This window comes from Scomber japonicus, chromosome 5, assembly GCF_027409825.1.
Source record: "Scomber japonicus isolate fScoJap1 chromosome 5, fScoJap1.pri, whole genome shotgun sequence".
NCBI classification, from domain to species: Eukaryota; Metazoa; Chordata; class Actinopteri; order Scombriformes; family Scombridae; genus Scomber; species Scomber japonicus.
The window spans coordinates 24820768-24840780 of NC_070582.1; the positions used below are offsets into that span (position 1 = coordinate 24820768).

The following is a 20013-nucleotide window of genomic DNA, read 5'->3' on the forward strand; positions in this document are numbered from 1 at the left end:
TTATTTAAATATACTGGTACAATTCAACAGAGGTCTAGTATGCAGGACCAAAATACAGCCCACTCTAACACACCACCTGGGTACAGTGCGACCATCTGTTGACCGTTCTACAATGGGCTTTCAGTGAATTCCTGGATTCTTGTTTCTGAGTAATTATACTCACAAGGAATTTTGTTGTGATGACTGGAGACCCTTGCCAGAAACTTTCAAGGCTAGTTGTGTTGTCCCCTCTGATGCATTTGCTGAGGTTGATCAGTTTGCCTTTTACAAACCGAGTTTTAACAATTCAAGTATCGTAACAAAAATCCTTTGTCTACCTCTGTTGGTTACATGATGCCTGTCAGTGCTCATTGGAGCAGTCCTTCAAGTGTTTCCCCATCTGGTCCAGGTGTGGGTGATAAAATACTCCATGGCAGCTTGGTGGAACAGGATAGGTGAAGAGTAACTCACCTGGCAAACTTTTAGCTCAAATCAATGTGCTCCTCCTCAACGCTGTGGAGAGAAAGAGGCACAGTGCACTTCAGGTGGAGAGTTTCTATAGAGGTTTCTTGAGAATGAGCCTAATCAGTTTTCAAGTTGAGTAGGAATCAGTTCAATACTGTGACTGCATGAATTGTGCTGGTTGTGTCTTTGGCACAGGTGTGTGCCATGTGTTGCCATGGGCTTAGGTCCAACTTATATCTCCCACATTCCTGGTGTACTATCTTTCCTGCATCCCTCTGCTTTTTAATATCTTATCTAAACATAGCCTTGTTTCATAGCTTGCATTTATTATTCAAAGCCAAGCTATTTTATTCAACAGTACACTAATGTATTAATGACTAAGAAGGCATTCTTCACTGGCAGGAATGAAAATGAGTGTATTGTCTGACAAGCAACTAGAAATGTGTAAAGACATTAGAAGGTAAACCAGATCAAACAACAAATTCCTGGTTTCTACAAAACTCACATAAAAACCAACCACCAAGTGTAGTGAGTCACGCTCAGTGGAAATTTGCAAAGTAGTTGGCACATCTTTTACCAATCTAATTGTTGGAATGAACCATATGGTATGCATTTATCAGAGAAGCATGAACATGACTGATCGCCTCGCTATAATTAAGTATGGCAGTATAGCCTTGTTGGATTATTTGAATACTCAAAAAATGTCAGGAGAAGACGTACTTTAGATACGTGGCACTCTCTGGCATGTTATCCCTCTGCAGCTGTAATTGAAAGCTTGTGCACTGTTAAAAACTGATCGGCAATTCCGTAATTACCTTTGATCATATCAATCCCCTTTTTGCATCCAACCTCCAAGGGAGGCATGGGCAATTCCCCCAATCCTGAACCCAAGATCTAAGGCAGATGGTGGGGTAGGGCACCCTCAAATATTGTCCCTCCCCAGGCCTCAGCTGCTATTTCAGGTGCTGTTGATGAGCCATTCTGCATGTGGCTTGGAAACCCAGCCCTGGGACTGATGTGGTACGGTATGTCCCAGATAACTGTTGGTAAAGACTTAACTTGGAGAAACTGTAGAAAGTCTTGGAGAGTTTGTAATCTTTTATGGTACCCATACAGTAATACATACACTGCACTCAGCAGAAATAATAGGTACTTTGTAGGTAGATTGATTCATTGCAAGGTTAATTGGGAGCATCAGTAGAGCATGTTGCTAGGTTTTAGAGAGGAGAAAAAAAAAAACGTATGTCTCTGCCCCTCTGACAGTGGAGAGTTGTTTTCACTGAAGCCCAGTTTCTCTCTTTGGAGGTCAACATTGTGGGTCAGTACCCATCCTGCTTACAAGGCAGTTTCTTTGACAATGGAACAGGCCTATCTGGCAAATCAGAAGCCGTTCTGAACTGCAACTTTGGACATATTTGTTGCCATGAATGGGGTTATTGGAAGTATGTGATGTGGCCTCCAAAGGAGCAATTGGATAACATCCAGTTTAGAAACAAAAGGGCTTTGGTCCAAACTGATCACCACAAAGACCAAACAGTGCTCTTTCATTGTCCATATCGACACCATGTGCGTTCTGGGCCACATTGACTGAATGTCCATCAGTCAGCTGGATTTGTTGCTGACAGGTTTATAGGCCCTGTTTTAATTCTGCAAGCCACTCATGTCAACATGAACCCCGATATGGTTATAAAAGCTGATGGAGCTTTGTCGGATTGATTGTTTGCTAAACAGATGCACAGAGAGAGAGAGAAAGGCAGCGACAGAGTATTTTTTTCGGTAACATTACACTGTTTCTGTATCCCGTAGCGTAATTTCTTAACACAGTGCACAGGTGCTCTCATCTCCTCTCAGCTCCACAGTTTGAAAGGGATCACAGAGGGCTTTGATGTCTCCCACCACACACTCTCCCCACACCCAAATCCCTCAGCTCCGAGGCCACACGTGTTTACCATACAGATGACCTCAGAGTGGCAGGAATGTACCATGTAATAGTAGAGAAACACTCACATTAAGACGGCTCTAACTTGAGAAAAATTTTGAATTACAGTGGTTAGCATATTAAATAAATTCAAGGTCCCATGTGTGAGTCTCTGTGGGTTGTGTTAGTTTTGTAAGAAAGCAGTCAGGCGGCTGATGTTGCCTGCAGCAGGGGGTTCAGATGAAGCATCAGTATGATCAAAGGGAAGCATTTGGCTGTCCTCAGACATCACAGTTACTTAGTTATTAATTTCAAATATTTGCCAATGGGACTAGAGAACTTTCTCTCTCTCTTATACAATTGTCAGATCATAATCAAAGGTCGTGCTCGCACTAAGGCATACCTGAAAATGCAGTATGTGATCATTTTGTTCACACTGCTTTGAAAAGTTTAAGATCTACACTCAAATGTAAAACCAGTATAAAAACTTTTCCATCACCCTCTCTTAGTAAACAAAAAAACAAACCTCCACTGCTCATTAATTATACTATTATTTGGGTTTTTAATAGTCAAGTTTTATAGTTCTTACCGTAAAGCTCTACTCTCTTGTATGCAATGTATTAATGATATTTCCTCAGAAGGCATATATTGTCATTCAAAATTAGAAGTCACAGAGCTGACAGGGGGACGAAAGGTTGATGCCTTTATATGTGAAAGAGGTTTCTACAAACATCACTTTCTGTAAGGCTTAGTGTACAACAAAGTGATAATAAACTGATCATATAAAGACACATTTTCACATATATCTGCATCAGTGTGGACATGGCCCCAATTTGACTTTTTGTCATTGCTGAATGTTCTTCAGCTAAAAAGTGTGTTTGTAAAATGCATCCCATTTTGTGGCAATGCTGGACCTGCAATTTTCTCTGACAGGTGGGTTGCCTTTTAGCACAAATTCCCCCATACTTCAACTTGGTGCTACAGTAGCTTCAACTGCCAATGTTCGACTCAGAAAATGAATGATTTAATGAGTTTCCATGTGCAGTCATGAATGTAATAGTGTTAAATGATCCAGTACTCTCCTTTGTGTCAAGGCCATGGTAGCTTTGTTTTAATCCTCACATCCTCTGGAGATGGAAGCAATTGGAAGGTTTGTCCATTCCTTCAAAAGGCCTGGTGGACTTTAATGCATTCAAATTTAAACACAGCTACCTTCTTAATGCACATGATGATCTACCTGTTATGTCAGTTAACTAGAATTTTGAGTTTTTGATTAAAGCCAAGCCTCTACATTGCTGTTGCCTATCATCTATGTCGATTATGTCTATGGTTTCGCTATGTTGAGAGCGTAACTGCTGTGATAAGAATTCATTTGGATTTACTTTTGATGAAACGCCTCCTCTGTCACATCTATCGCCATCTACTCTAAGTGGTTTATTTCCTGGTGAGTGCCAGAAAGGAAGTGGCTGCTCCTGTAAAATGCGGTTTCTAAAAAAAAAACAATGTAGATTGTTAATTTATCAAGATTGCAAGAAGATTTAATGCTGATGAATGGTGTGGAGCCTTGTGGTAATTTGATTATTGCATTAAGGACACGTGCCCGTACGAGCACACACACAAATGCAGCTCTCGCCCCTCTTTGACGGGAAGTTTTCTAATTGAGTCAGCAGCTGATTGGCCATTAAGTAGCTTGATGTACTGAGCTATTGATGGTCTCCTTTAAATGCTCTCAGGGATCTTTTGGCTGTTTTTTGCAAAGGCATTCGTTGCTGTCTAATTCTCATGAAATGCCAATCTGTGTTTCAATCCACTTTACTCCCATATTAATGAAAGTATTCATTAGGCAGTAGGATGGCCAGAATGAAACGCTTGGCCGAGGATGAGTTTTCACTGTTATGGTTTGTTTCTGGTTCAGTTCTCTAGTTCAAGTGATGTTGACTACAAAAGCTTAAGGTCTCATTGAGATAAACAGAAAGAATATTTCTTTTTAGCTAATTAGGAGGTCAGAGTGAGTATCAGCAGGGAGGCAGACAATTACAAAAAAGCAAATTGCAATTACAAAAACAACTGCACATGAAAATGATTTTTAAATGTAATAGTAACTGTTGTAAATTACAATTATAGACTGGCACAAAAGAGGGGAGCAGCATGTGTCTGTAGTTATACAGATCTTGCAGTCATTAAAGGAGTAAAAATGGTCTTAAGTCACAAAAACAGGCAAATTATTTTATGTGGCAAAGTTGCAAGTTGAACCTCCCTGCCCGGGACAGAAAGAAACAGGACAGTTTCCAAACTATGACTCAGAATAAGAAAAAATATTCATTGTGACATTGAGAAAGCTGGTCATTGTAGCAGAACCACTATTCACCAACGGTCTATATTTGAAACTAGAAGAATGGCATAACCTGCTGTAAAGAGCAAACAACTGGAGGACTGGGAAACACAACATAGAAAAGATGGTTTAACAAATAACACTTGTTCGTATGGGCTGGTATTCATTTTAAGATTTTAAAATATTAGGTAAACATAATAATGTTACAAAAAGCTCTGTCCCAGTGAATGTGTTACATGAATAGTTGATTACAGTAACATGATCCTATTTAAAAGAACCTGGTGTATATTTTGATGTAGACACTGCTCTGTCACAATGTTCCCATATTCCAGGAATAACGTGTCTCCCAGCTGACCAAAAGAGTTGATGATAAACAATGAATCATACTCCTTTTATGGACTCAAACATCACCACACAAGTAACGTAACCAGATGATCATGATTTAATTTTCTCCAATCCCACTATGATATTTCTGAGATATTTAAAGCTGCTCATGAGAGTGGCCTTACTCTCTGTTAAGTATGGATTTTCATGTATTGGTAGGTGTTTGCTTCATGATTACCGCATTGACTTTAAGGTTAAGCTTTGCCCAGAAAAAGATTATTCTTGTCCAATGCTACTAGCTGTATAATTTATTTATTTGCCAGTGTTTCAAGAAACAGCCAGTAAGACCTTACAAGCTGTTATCTTTAATAATATCACATTGTCTGGTGAGTTGTACAAATAATTGTTGCAGCCTTGCAGTGTTTTCTGCCTTTTAAGATGAGGGATCACTCTCTGCCCCTCTCCTCTGGTGTCTGTGAGGCTCTAAATCACCTCATTAATCTGTTCCCTCTGCTGAAGATGTCTGGCCCAGGCTACCTTCCATTAGGAGAAATCCATTATACATTGCCCTGGCCAGACAGCACACAGAGAGGAAACAATTTGTGTGTGGCTGCGTGTGTGGTAGATCTCAGTTGTCCTGTTGAGGATGTAAATTAAAATGAGGGGCACTCTGACAGGTGTGATTTCTCAGAAAAGACCTCAGAGGGTAATTTCCTTGCATATACAACCTGTTTAAGTGAGGCCTGCCCCTCTGCTTTCTTATAAGACTTTGGGTTTTCAATTACAGGCGCTGATGAGGGTGTGTGTGTGTTCTTGGTGTGATGAGGATCGGGTTCCATTCATCTTGGAGTTATTTTCAGCTTTAATGAAACACCTGAGACCACTGTGGCCAACCTCGTATCCCTACAAGCATTTCAAAGATGCACAACTAAGAGATAATGAGCTGCATTCAGCTGTTTTCTACTACTGTAGTGTACATGTGCTTTCCTTTTTTGCACATCAATAGATTTTAGATAAATGTTTGTGTGCTGATTTGTAAATCTGAGCTGTGCAACTTACTAAGGCTGAATTATTGATTGATATGTTTGTCTATGGACTTACAGAACAGCAACAACAACCAATATGGCCACATGTGAAATTATAATGCACAGTTCCACAAATTCTACATTTGAGAACATTAAAACAAATCACATTTTCTATAAATCTCCCCAAAATAAAAATCTCATTAAAGAGCCAACTCAACACTTTACCTCCAGGCAACCAAAATAAATGCAGCTAATTATTTAAAAAAGAAAAATTCAAACAAATAATTAGAATAAGTATATTTTTTTGCAATTGCAAGAGGTGTGATTTTTATTAGCTGTAATGTATTGAAATTGTAAGAGGTGAAAATCAACAACTGTTGTTTTGACAGCTGAGGTGATTAATGTTGTCAAATGTAATCATCTGTAGCTAATTATCTCCTTGCCCTTGTCTGGTTAGCTTACTCTCTGCATGCAAATATTTCAACTATGCTGATAAAGATCTTCAATGAAAAACACCTGGAATAATGGAGTGCACATTTGCTCATATATGCCAAGAGTATATTGTATTTATACATAACATCTACATTTGTGTATCATATTTGACCAAAAGATACTGTTCTTTTAGACCTTCAGGTTTATCCTAACTCGGTGTGTCTTTTCTCCTTGTGTTTTCTCAGAGATCCGGGCCCAGTTGGTGGAGCAGCAGAAATGTATGGACCAGCAGACAGAAATGAGGGTCCAGCTGCTGCAGGATCTCCAGGACTTCTTCAGGAAAAAGGCAGAGATTGAGATGGAGTACTCCAGAAACCTGGAGAAGCTAGCCGAGCGCTTCATGGCAAAGACCCGCAGCACCAAGGATCACCAGCAGTACAAGTGAGGACTGTCTTAATGTTGGCTCAATTTGTTTGTGATGTTATGTGGGTTCATTTTTTGCTTTGGGAATACTAATAGTCTGCTGGTCTATTTTATTTCTTGAAAGAAAACAAGATTGTGGCAGACAGATGGAGCTCATTTTCAATGTAATGCTAATAGAATCACAAAGGTCTAATGTGATTATTGTGCTGATCAGCCATATCAATCTTCATTTCATATTCAGCGTCAGTCAGATGAAAACAGAAAAGCAGTTCAGTGACATTTTATTTGCATGACTGTCTCATTCTCTATTTCTGAAGTTCTACTGCTAGGATGCTCTCTTTTCATACAGTTATGTTTACCTGTCTAGTGTAGGAAATTCATCTTTATTCCTTGGTATGATTTTAATTCTTCTAAAATTGTTCCTTTTTTAAATTAAATTGGATTAAATCTGAGCTCTGAATAGACTGCCTTTATTGAAGGTCAGAGGAATTTTTGCCGTTAACGTAGCTAACATAGCATTACTTTTTATATTGTATAAAGTTCCACAATACAGTAGATTATTATACAGGAGGGATTTAGCCTTTCTGTTATATAGTATCTGTTATGAAATGCACTGAAGTTAGACACAGACATGGCTTTCTATGTGAGATTTAAACTTTAAATGTATCTGTCTCTTTTTTTGGTTGATTATCATTTGAAATCTTACCAATACTAATACATATTTTGAGGAATATAAATATTGTCCTAAGATCAGGAAATGTCCACACAAAGAATAAGTAGAGGACTATGAAGTTTGATTTCAAGTTCTTTATCCACAATATTGCTTGAGTATCCCAAATAATATGTATGTTAGATACCCAGCTTTAAACCTGCATGACTGAGAAAAGATTAGTATGACTCTAAGTATAATACAAGAGGAAGAAGATACCATTTAGAAGCATTTTATCAAACTAATTATAGGAAACCACAGACTGTCACCTTTTACTTTCTTAATCTTACTCTTCTTTCTTCCTCCTCCCATAATCTCTGTCTCTGTCTCTGTCTCTGTCTCTGTCTCTGTCTCTGTCTCTGTCTCTGTCTCTGTCTCTCTCTCTCTCTCTCTCTCCCTCCCCATAGTTAAGTGTGCTGTAGATGTTGACCTTATTACACTGCAGGACTCTACTCATGGAAAAAGCAGACATTAGCATATTGTTTGAACTTGTGGTGGGAGCAAAAATAAAATGTATGTTTGTCCCCGCCGTCTGCAAATAGACCCGTCTCTCTGTATGAAGCTCGGATGGCTCTAGCAGCTGTGTGTGCCCGTGTGAGTAACTGGTGAGGGGACTCTGGTATGACGCTCTGTGGTTTTCATCGCGTGATGTACAGTCTGGCCATTTGATTCACAGGGCAAACATTTGGCAAGTGCCTAGGAGCCTATTCCTTAAGTAAATATAAGACGTCTGAATATCATTAAAATCCCTCCTATGGGTTTAAATCATGAGGTCTGTATTTTTGTATTCACATAAACAACACGCGTACAGTAAGGCTTCTGTGTTCTCCACATTCTCTTGGCTGTTTTCATTGGATAGACTTGTCTGTGGTGTGAAAATAGTAGCGTTTTCCTTCTGTCTGTAGCTTTTAGCCAACATTCATATGACAGGTCAACTTTGTCAAGCAGCAAAATGCTAAAGCAGCATTAAAATGAACGGCTAAATCTCTGGATAATTAGTCTAGACAAGCTGCAATCAAAACAGGACCAGTGCTGTGACTGTCACTGAAACTCCATTTCTGAATCTGGTGAAACAAGTTAACGTCATGCTTGCTGTTAAAATGTGTAATAGTTTGTGTTTGTTTGGAGGATCATTTTACCCTTTTTCGCCCTAAATTGGAACCCTCAGTTCCACAGTGGACAGTGGTCAGACAAGCCTCCTTTCAAAACACCAGCTACTTTAGTTTCACCCATCATCAAAATACAAGTAGAAATTGATTCTACCTCCTTAGAATCCCAACTTAATTTTTAAAGGCCATTTTGCTAGTGAAACTGTGGGGACATGATCCCTCACTGGCTTCCCACCTGGCTGCAAACCTTGCCATTTCTGTTTGCTGAAATTCAGGAACCAAGCCAGAGGTTTCGCTACTTGATATTGAACCCAGGACCCTGCAGTTGGTGGGTAAATGGTTTAATATGTGCCACCAATATGTCATCTTATGTCTAACAGGTCTAAACCTGCTATGCTTTTGAGACACTAGGAGAACGTTTGACACAGTAAAGGTTCAGTCCAATCCTCATCAGGAATGAAATAAAGTTAGTGTTTGTCAAAAAGTACAGTTTACTGTTGGAAAGGACTTCATCTTGCTTCTGGGGAAGTTCCCTGTGAACTGCTGTTCAGAGTATGTTGAGTCTGACAAAACTGGAGACACTGAGAGGTAAAAAAAAAATGCCAACTAAAATAAAATCTGTTTTTAAAGACACATAGATTATCTCAGTCTTTCAGCTGTGGGGGCTCTGGGTGACATATAAGCCTCTCACAGACATTTTTATATGTTTAATACATAATTAAATATATTAAACACAATGAATCATTCAAGTTGTTATTTGTATTTGATAAAGCCAAAAAGTAATGTGAAGGTCTTTAAAAAGCAACCTGCCTTTTGGGAAAAAAAGAGAAGTGGAAGATAAAACAAAAGATTCAGAACACTTTTTAAAAAATACATTGAATTTAGAGTAATTGTATCACACATTCCACTCTCATTTTTATCTTCACTTTTATGTCAACGGATAAGGGTGATATCCTGTCTCATATCACAATGTCTACAGTAGCCACTTTGTAATACAGCTTATCAAGAAAAAAGCCTCCAGTTTAATCACCATAGTGCTAGTCTGTGGTGAGTGTGGCTTTTACACCACCCTTGATCAGCCCTACAGGGGGAACAACAATCCACCACCAAAGTAAATGGTGACCAGCAGTCCAAAAACAAGACATCTCTCCTCTGACACAGGAACCTGAAGCATTTAACCTCTTCCTCTCTGGGCCACGTGCACCTTGTTGTGGACTGATAAGGTGTAGAGGAAATCAGGAGAGGAAAAGGACACAAAGCACCGGCAACATATACAGTACAGTCGCGAAAGCAGCTCTATAATTATAAGAATACTTGTTATTTTGGCCTATGCTCACACACTTGCATATAACAGGTAGCTATGAAGTAATATTGTTTAAATAGGAATCACTGCCATTGATGACTCTAAACACACCTATTTGCCTCATTCAGAAGCTGCAGCTGTTTGTTTAACCTGCTGAAAGTCATAGCCTCCAGCTGTAAACAAAATCAGTTGAAGCAGCTACAAAGATGCTCTGCTTCCTTGACACACGGACTGTTTAATTTGCAGTAACACGTATTGACCTACATGTTTTTCTGCTGCGGCTGTGTTGCACCTCAGTGACATGTGCAGTTGTATAAAAAGACCTTTTGTGTTTCCTCCTAAAGTTAAGTTTTTCCTTTTCATTACCACCACAGGTAGGAACTGTGAAAAAAAAGTTTGCAGTAATGGAAAAATGTCCCAATTAAACTTGATAATTAGCTGTTGTAAAGTAAAGGAAACACTACCAAAAAGACATGCTGTTCAACATGAGGCATGATCATCTCTCTTGTGAGCTGTTTGTAATGGAGTTTTGTGAGGCAGTACTGCAGGGGAACACGCAGCGGTAGCCACTAATTGTAGCAGTTACATCAGGGGTTTAGATATTGAATGGCCGTTAATGACAATAAGGAAAAAGTTCAACTCCACCACCACCAGTGGATTTCAGATGGACACACCCAGTCAAACATTAGTAATGCACAATATTGCCTTGTTAGTGATCCTGACAACCACAATTTCTCAAGATATCAAGATATTCTTAATATATATTCATGTATGGACTCTGCACGTGCCACTTCCTGACTTCACAAATACTGTTCTTCATCTCTGGATGAGCGTCTTGTCAATAAAACTGCGAGAAAATGATGATGATGATGATGTCCAGGCCACAGCAGCTGTTTTCGGGAGCGCAATTCAGTCCTGTTCTAGTGGCAGTTTGCGGAACACACACACACACACACACACACACACACACACACACACACACACACACACACACACACACACACACACACACACACACACAAATGAACAAATATGGGCAAACATTCTCTCCTTGTCTCTCCCGCTCCCTCTTAAACACACTCATACACACGCACATGCACACCACCAGATACTGTATTATGCAAAGTTTGTTCAGGGAGGGACATGGAGATGGTGCGCATAGGACTCATTGAATTATTTATATAACCAAAGTCACAGTGGGGATCATCTTAAATAGGCTGCTTTTATCCAGAATTAGGTTTCTGGTTAAAGGACTTCCTCTTTGTCTCTAAGGATAAAATGAAGGTGTACAACATGCTGTGGCGGCATACTGTGTGTAGTGCTAGAAATGACTATCTGCAGAGCATTGAGCTTGAGCTGCAAAGGGGATAAAATTGTAAAAAACTAAAAGCTCAACACAGTTTTTGACTTCTTCACAGGACGAGGGATGCACTGATAAAATAGTAGCTCAGCCTAAAATCTGCACCATGTTGCTTGCTTTTTATTTTTAAACTTTAATCTTCCTGCAAGTGATGCACTCAGGCCAACTTGGACTTGCAGTGATCACTTAGCCTTAGAAGCAGCTGTAAGACTACACTGTAGATGAATGTCAGTTACTGTGTTGCAGCTATAAAGGCAGCCAGCGCGCTTCATTAATGAAAGATGTTATCAGTAAGCCAATAGAGGACTTTGCCATTTTGCCTCTGCTGCTGATAAGAGCTCCTGCTTAAATTCCCTGCATACTGAAGTGGTAATGTTCCTTCATTGTTAGCAGCCATCTACTGTATGAGCATGCAAGTATGTTGACATTGACCCAGTGACTCCTGGATTTAGGCCGCATGAATGAACAGAGCACACGCATTACAAACATTTGCAGCAGCCAGAAAGTTGCTAACGAGCTCCTTTTTCTTTCCCCACTCGTCTCCCTCCCTGCTTCTCCTGGACAGTAGTTTCTAGGGCAGACCCCTGAAAGTCAGTGAGTCGTATCAGCTGTTGGCGACTCACAATTGAGCTGTCGTAATCAATAAACCTGTTGAAGACGAGGAGTCATTATTTCAAAGCTGACAGTGCTGTGAATTTATTAAAAGATGTCTGGCCTATTTATATAATCACAAAGAATAAAAGAGAAATAAAGAGAAATAAAATAGGCCTATCCTGTTACAGAAGTGTCAGTTATTTTAGAGTGGACAATGGCATGAATTCATTTCAAACTGTTTGATGACTTTGTTGAATTTGATTATGTTAATCATCACTAAAACTTATGCCAATGGATTTTCTGATTCCTAGTTAGAACATGAAAAAAAGGAGTAAATAGTCAAATTCTCATAATGTTCAAGACCTTTATTTGTCCCTGAGGGGCAGTTGGTTTTGCTGCAGTAGCAAATGAAAAAACAACCACATAGGCTACAGATACATGAAGTTTAGTTAAACATATTAGTAAAAGAGAGAGGGAAAAAAAGAAAAAACTAATATGGTTGTGATTGTGATAATGCTACCAGTCTACAGCAATGAGCAGTGAAATGGCAGAGGGAATGACTGATGGTTGTCTGAGGTGGGAACCAGAGGGCAGAGACTTCAATTCAAAGTGTAAGGGGGTGGGTACTGTCAGATACAGCCCTAGTAGTTTCCCCATTTATACCTGGGTCTTTGCCCCCTGTGGCCCGTCTATCTGTCTGACTGAGTTCCTGCCCTGGCTGAGGGGGAAATGATGACATTGAGAGATTTTCCTGCCATTATGTGGGGTAAGCAACTCCCACAGGTTATTTGTTGTCACGGCCTGTCAGTCCTAGCTTGTTTTCTCACTCTGTCCTCTCTTCACTGCTGGCCTCCAGTTTGATTTAGTAGGTCAGCCTATTAACAAACATACACAGTGCTTGAAGAAATGTATTCATGATTCATTGGAGGGAACACTGGGGTGCATCAGAGATGTCCACCAGAGTTTCTCTAGACTAGACCGTCAGGGAACCTTCCTGTGTTTGATGTCAAAAAAAGGGCTTCATGTGAAAGAATCATGCTGCTTTTGTTGACTGCCTATAGTGTGACATGCTGAATTTTTATAAGACATGTGCATGTACTGTATCAGTTCAGCTCTGGTGCTGTGAATTAGGTCAAACTTTTCACAGTGAGGGGTCCTACTGTGTCACTTTAAGGAATAAGTTGAGTTTCAGCAAATGTAAGTGCTGCCTGCAAATTCATTGGCTAATCTTACCAGCACGCTGCTTTTACTTGAGCTATTTTACATCCCTATTCAAATTAGCTTCATCTTTTTAACAACTGGGACAAAACAATGACAGGTGATCAGAGGGAAGACTGCTCTTTGCACAGCTATTTTTATTTTATGCATTTCTGCATAGGCTCAAGATGCCCAACTTCATGTCAGTGGCCACCTGGGCATTATGCATCTGCACATGCAAAAGTGAGCATGAATTAATAAACATACATACACACGTGCTGTCTTCACATGTCTAGATTTAGGGCCATAGAATGAAAGTATCTCACTGTCATGATACATAATGCAGAAACGATTTGTGGTAATTGCTCTTTGACAGAGAGTGTGTGTGTGCGTGTGTGTGTGTGATGCTGTCCAGCAGTCCTGCTGCTGTTGCTCTGGTGCCGCTTCACTTCTTTTTTTTTTTTTCTCCTTTTTTCTAGCTTTCTCTTCCTTTGCACATGTAGCCTGGGCATATAGCACCATCACTCAGCTTTTAAATAAATCAGTTTTTTTCATTTACTGTTTTACTGGTGAGAAATGACGGTGCTCTCGAACACTCGGATGTTTTTCATGTCAGCCTGTTTGGCTCTGCCTTTATCAAATGTAGTTTGCTTCCTGTTTTTGTGAAGTCTCAGGGAAAATTTCAGGCGGTTGGAATGTTTATCAGCTGTTCATTTGAAGAAATGCTTGGTTTTCTGCTCTTGCAGCAGATGCTGTGACATTGCTGAAGGCTAGTTCAGGGCCAGGTCACTTGCAGAGTGCAGACTTTCACCTGTTGTGTTGACAAGTGCTGCCTGTCTATGCAAACTAACTTTGTTAGGAGAGAGCAGAGGCGAGTCTCCATATGGTTCCTGCAAGACTTGACCCTGAGGACCCAACCGTAAAACCTTTTCCAAACAGGCACATGTACAGCCATACACACTCATATTCTGTGCTGCTCTTTGGCAGGCAGGAGGAATGTTATAGATTAACCCAGAGGAAGTCAGCGTGCAGGCCAGTGCTTACGCAGGGCCCCAGCTCACTCTGGCCTGGACAATGTCCTACAGTTAGCTTGGAAGCAGCAGCACACAGCACAGGAAACAACTCTCAGGCTCAGCTGTATGTTTTACTCTTTAGCTTTTTTTGCATTCAGATTGCTATCTTTCCTCTTTGCTGTGACTTCTCTCCTCTTCCTTGTCTGTCTTCTACTGTCAGAGTTCATACATAATACTACTTTTCAACTCCACTTAAAATACATCCATGACTTCGCCAACTTCATTCCACTAAGTGTATTTAAAGCCTGAGGCACACTCTCCCCTAGCTGAAGGAAGTCAGCTTGGCTCAGAGCATTGCATGAGCTCTGCCCCAGAAATGTCACTGATACAAATTATTTCCAATTTAACTGTGTAATATAATTGTAATATATGGAGAGTATTTTAGGTCCAGAACCAGCAGTATCTGGGTCATTTAATACCAAGGGAGGCAAATGACGTATCACTGTTCTGCCTTTGCAACAAGCCCTGGTGCACTTGAGCTGTTTGTAGACATCCTGCTTGTCGAGGAACTGTCACAGACTCACAGTCTCCATGTACAAATGACTGAGACGTTGACATGGTGACAGAAAAATGTCACACTGATGCAAAAACACCTGACTGTTTCCTGGTTTATTTAGGAAAGACCAGAACCTGCTGTCACCAGTCAACTGTTGGTACCTGCTCCTGAACCAAGTGAGGAGGGAGAGTAAAGACCACGCCACACTGAGCGACATCTACCTCAACAACGTCATCATGAGGTTCATGCAGATCAGCGAGGACTCCACGCGGCTACTAAAGAAGGTGAGTGTGCGGGAAATCCAAAATATGTTCCCACTAAAGCTAAATATGATTGTCAGGGCACTCCCAAAGACAACGCTAACACACTTTCATTTTGAGTATAAAACTCTCTTGTAATTAGCTGTAACATAATATGTATAATAGAAGCTTTGAGACCTCTAAGTTATTTTCCAATTTAGGTGTATTCTATGGTTGTTGAGGGAAAAACAAAACATTACTTTAATTGGTTAGTCTGAGAAAGTCATCCAAAACAAAGCAAATGAATGAAAGACTGAAGATTTTAAATATAATAGCTGATGGCAGTGTATTTGTGGAGAAAGTGTAGAGAAAGTTTAGACTTTGCTCAATTAAAGGGGACACATTATGGACATTTAAATGTGTATGTTTTTAATCTGGGGCTCTATTGGAATATCTTTGCATGATTTCCAGGTTTATAAGAACTCTAACTCACACTGAACCTTTACGCAGCTCCTTAGTTCAGCCTCTGTCTGAAACAGGTCCTTTTACTTCCTGTCTCTTCAAGGCTATTATCCTGATTGGCCAGCTCTTGGCTGACTTCCACCAGCTGCAGAGTCTACTTTAACAAACCATGCAACAAAGTATAGTAGTAGGATTTCACTACTTTTTCTGCTTCTTCACTCGAAATGTCAACTTCTCAAACACATCCATACAAGCTGACATCCTATCCACAGTATTAGATTGGAGGTAGACAACACAGACAACACATCAAACAACCACGTAGCAACAAAAGCAGAACGCACGGCCATTCATGAGCACGCACAAAAAAACTGACGTCAGCTAGCACTTCGTTTCAACTAATGTAACCAACTCTTTTTATATCTTTGTCGCTACCCAAACACTCTCAGACATGAGTGGTTCAACCTCCCTCTCTCTTGAGTTTTCACTATACCAGATTTGACCTCTACTAGAAGAGGTTGGACGTGACTTTTTCTTTGATCAACAAAACAGAAGTTCGAACGCACCACTAACACAATCCAGATTTTTCATAGTGGTCAGATCAGGCAACAATGTCTCCAGTCAATCACGTTATATAAACAATCTTTCACTTTCAATTAATTCGTTGATTTGGAAACAGAGTATATTTAGTTGCATGATAGTATATATACTGTACATATATATTGATGGGGCGAAGCTCTGTTTCAGTCCTGTGGTTTAGTTTTTGTGAATTAGAGTAATGCAGAGGAGCCTTGGTCACCACAGTTTCGGTTCAGTATGCCTTTGCTCTCCCATCTGAAGACTGTGGCTTCATGACCGAAACCGGGCCTCCGCTTGCCTGTTCCACCACAAAGACGACAACTCCCTAACAGATTATGAGCTCCTATGATGCAGGAGTCACATGAACTCACCACAGGCCCAAATTACAAAGTGGGGTTGCTTCAGAGGAGTGCCTTTTGTGTCAGTTTAGTTTGTGCCACTTTTTCTCTTCGTCTCTTTCTTGCTCGACTCTACTGCAAACCTACATCTAACCTCCAAGTAAAAGTTGGGGGATTTATATATGCGTTTTCAAAGTAATTAACATCTCTTGATGGCTGTGGTTCAATCTGATTGTATGGGGGCGTGGTTTTTAAATACTCACCCGAACCCCCAACACACAAACAGGAAGCTGCAGCAGTCATTTCCTTTTGACAGTGTTTAAAGGCCTTATGGTTCTACTAATGAAGCCAGATGTTAAACAGTTAGATGTTAATCTTGTTGCTCCCCCTGACTCAACACACTGTGATGCTCGTAATGATTGAGTACCTTCAATACTCATGTACATTTTTAGTGCATTTCCGAAGATATTTAGCTAAATCCCAGCATACTGCGGTGTGTTGCACCCCGACCCATCCGACCATTGCACCACCCGCATCATTATTGCTCTGGAATTTGCAATATCTAACCATATGTGCAAGAGCTGTCCCTTTTTAAAGTTTCTAATGCAGTTTCTCAGTGGATCCAGGTGACACTATGCAGACAAACAGTCTGGTGGGAGGTCCCAGTTCATAGGAGACCTGAGACACAACTCGCCCTCTAATTAAAGCCTCTTTGAGCCTTTGATCTCAGCAGAGCTTCAGTAACGAGGCACAAACAACAGAGAAGTCCCCGATGTTACGTGGGCTCCTCACAGCTTCGAGGAGACAGCTGTAGTGTTGTCATTCTTCCAGCACATCAAAGACCAGTGTTTTTATTTCCTTGTATGTTTGGGTCTCACGCTGTGTGGTGGAACAGTAGAGGACCCCAGGCTAGCTCTGGTGTCTCTGTCAACATCCTCCAGTTGACCTGTTTGTCATTTGGCATGTGTGTTTATTTCCTCAGTTCTGTATGGTGAACATTTTTTATGACACTACAGCCACAAATTCTTTCAGAAAGATACCGTTTTGTTCTACTTCTTCTTCTTCTCCTTCTTCTTTTTTTTGTCAAGTTGTGGACCTCTCTTTCTGTCTTTCTTTCTTTATGCTTGGACAGATCTTATCACATGTATTCAGTTTTCATTATTCATACAACTGGCTCTTTGTTTTACTCTGCCCTGTTTTATTTATAGAAGTCACGTTCTGTGGCTGCAGCTACAAGCTGGATTTCTTAAAGCTTGAGGTATTTTTGAACTTTTCCATAGGCTAAGCATGTGCTGGGTAGTGTTCATTTTACACTTATGCAGTTATGGCTGAGGTGATGCCTACACCAGGACCGGTGTGTGATCTATGCACTTCATCAGCAGGAGATAACACTCGTTTTTAGCATATAGTCTAAAGGAATAGTTCAACATGTTAAGAAATATGGTCATCAGTTTTCTTTCTTGGAGTGAGATGAGCACATCAGTGTTAACTTAAGTCAGGGTGTGGTTAGCCTAGCTTAGCAATCAAAACTGAAATCAGTGGGAAACTGCTAGCCTAAAGTGTTTTTGTCACAGTGAGGTTGCCAGGTTGGCACCATTGGGTTTTTATAGTCAAACCAAAATCTGACCATATCTGGCAACCTCCACTACTACTGGAAATATGGATAAACAGATAAAATCATAAGTTCCCATCTTTTATAATTCTATTTTGTGGTAAACAAACAACATACATTGTGTAACTAAGATAGAGTTGTTCATATGAATACTTCTATACACAACCAGCTGTTTCCAGTCTATATTCTAAGCTAGATCATCTCATCTCACTGTTGGAAATTAAACTTTTCCCAAAATGTTGAGTTATATTCATTTGACAACTAGATAACATTTTTTAAATAAAACCCACCAGCTAATCCTGCCAGACCTTCCGTGCATCTGAACAGCTTGTCTGTGTTACAGTGACAAGACACTTAGATCTAAACTCAGTACCACACACACACACACATACAAGCCCCACAGGGTATATAACTGCCATCTCTGTACCATGATTAATGTCAGTGGCAATATGAAACCCACCACTTCTCATCTTTCTAATGTGGCCTGAATACAGATGGTATGAACTTAAAGGGGGAAACCCACTTGCAGGATCCTTTTAATGAATCGGATAAAATTGGAAACCCCCAATTCAATTGAAATTCCTTTAAAACTGGAAGGAGGTTAAATTGTACAAATTAAATCAATGACTTCAGTTGCACAACACAGCATTTAATAAACATCCTTTATTGCCTGTAATTTGAGGTGTACAGTAAGCATGTTACATTTAGAAAAAAGTTCCTTAAAGTATTTTGTTAGTTGCAGCTTTTCTGGTGAGGACACTTTAAACATGTCTTGAATATAATGCCCCTTTGCTTTCATCTCCATCTTTACCTCTCTTACACGCACACACACAAACACACACATGCACACATTCTCTCACAGCTCATGTGATCCCTTAGAAGGCTTTTCATTGAGCTCTGGATCACTTCCCAGCCTTCTCAATGGAGAGGAGCTGACGAGTGTTAGATCTGACAGATAGTCAAAGGTTCTGTCCTCTGAACTGACGGTTGCTAATGGATTTTCCCACAGGAGAAAGCCTGTATCTCTGTCATCCTTATGATATGCAAGAATTTACAATTAAAAGGCAGTCTATTTAAAATACAGTACTGTCATCTTTTGAAATAAATAATTACAGATCTACTATAGAAAGTAGGACCAGACCACCCTATAATTTACCCAACTCTCAAGACTTTACTGTGGCTCCCTTATCTAACCTTAATTCACAAGCATGCCGGTGGTTGCCTCTTGCCAAGTATGGCCCCTCTTAAAGCTCTGGTTATCCAGGCTTACAGGCTGTTTGCCCACTGATGAGGTAAGAGGCACAAATCAGGGAACTGACAGACCAGGTGGTGGTAAGGAAGGTGTTGCCAATCGGCCAGGTCACCTAATTTCAGAGACCAGCCTGCAGCCAGCAACAGTATGATAATCCTCTTTGCCGTCTATTCATGTGCCTGGACATCGCACAGCTTTACCTGTGAGTGTCGTGTCTTGAACAAGAGTGAGAGTTTGTCTGCCCAGGTTTCCAGCAGGGTTTCTCCTTCTCTGTCTGCATGTTTGTGGATCAGTGAAATCTTATCATGGCTGAAAAATCAGATTGTTTGTGTATCAGGAGTCAGGGAAGATACCTCCTGAATCTGAATTATGTGGCCTCAGTAGAGACACTTCCCCATTGCTCACATCCTCAGGAGGCCACATGTGTTCTTGGCAGCAGACTGTGTGTGACTCATCTAGTCTCAAGCCAGGAAATCCCATCCCATACATAGTTCATCTGTTTGTTGGGATGTAGTTTTGTTGCAGTGTATTTTTGTCATGATTCGAGTAGCTAGTAATATATAGTCTTTGAAAACAGCTCCAGGAAATGCATGCTACATAGCATAGAAATAGTTTATGAGTTGGGGATCATCCTGGTGTTAGCAGGTTTGTTTTAGCTTACCTCTGTGCATGTACTAGATCTTGCGGCTAAAGCCAGCTGACAAACCGCTCACAAATTCTGATGATCTTGAATTTAATCATTATAAAAACATGACTTTGGCCTTACAACCTACTTTTTTCCTATCAGCCATTGTG

General features: G+C 40.3%; 1 protein-coding gene across 2 annotated transcripts in view; it reads left to right on the forward strand.

Annotated features, from left to right (window-relative positions):
- Positions 1-20013, forward strand: part of srgap1a (SLIT-ROBO Rho GTPase activating protein 1a) — an 80181-nt gene that overhangs the window by 23478 nt on the left and 36690 nt on the right. For both annotated transcript variants that reach the window (XM_053319098.1, XM_053319097.1), the window contains exons 2-3: positions 6721-6916; positions 14861-15023. In XM_053319098.1, the coding sequence (XP_053175073.1) occupies positions 6721-6916; positions 14861-15023 (359 nt within the window). The remainder of the gene's footprint in view (positions 1-6720; positions 6917-14860; positions 15024-20013) is intronic.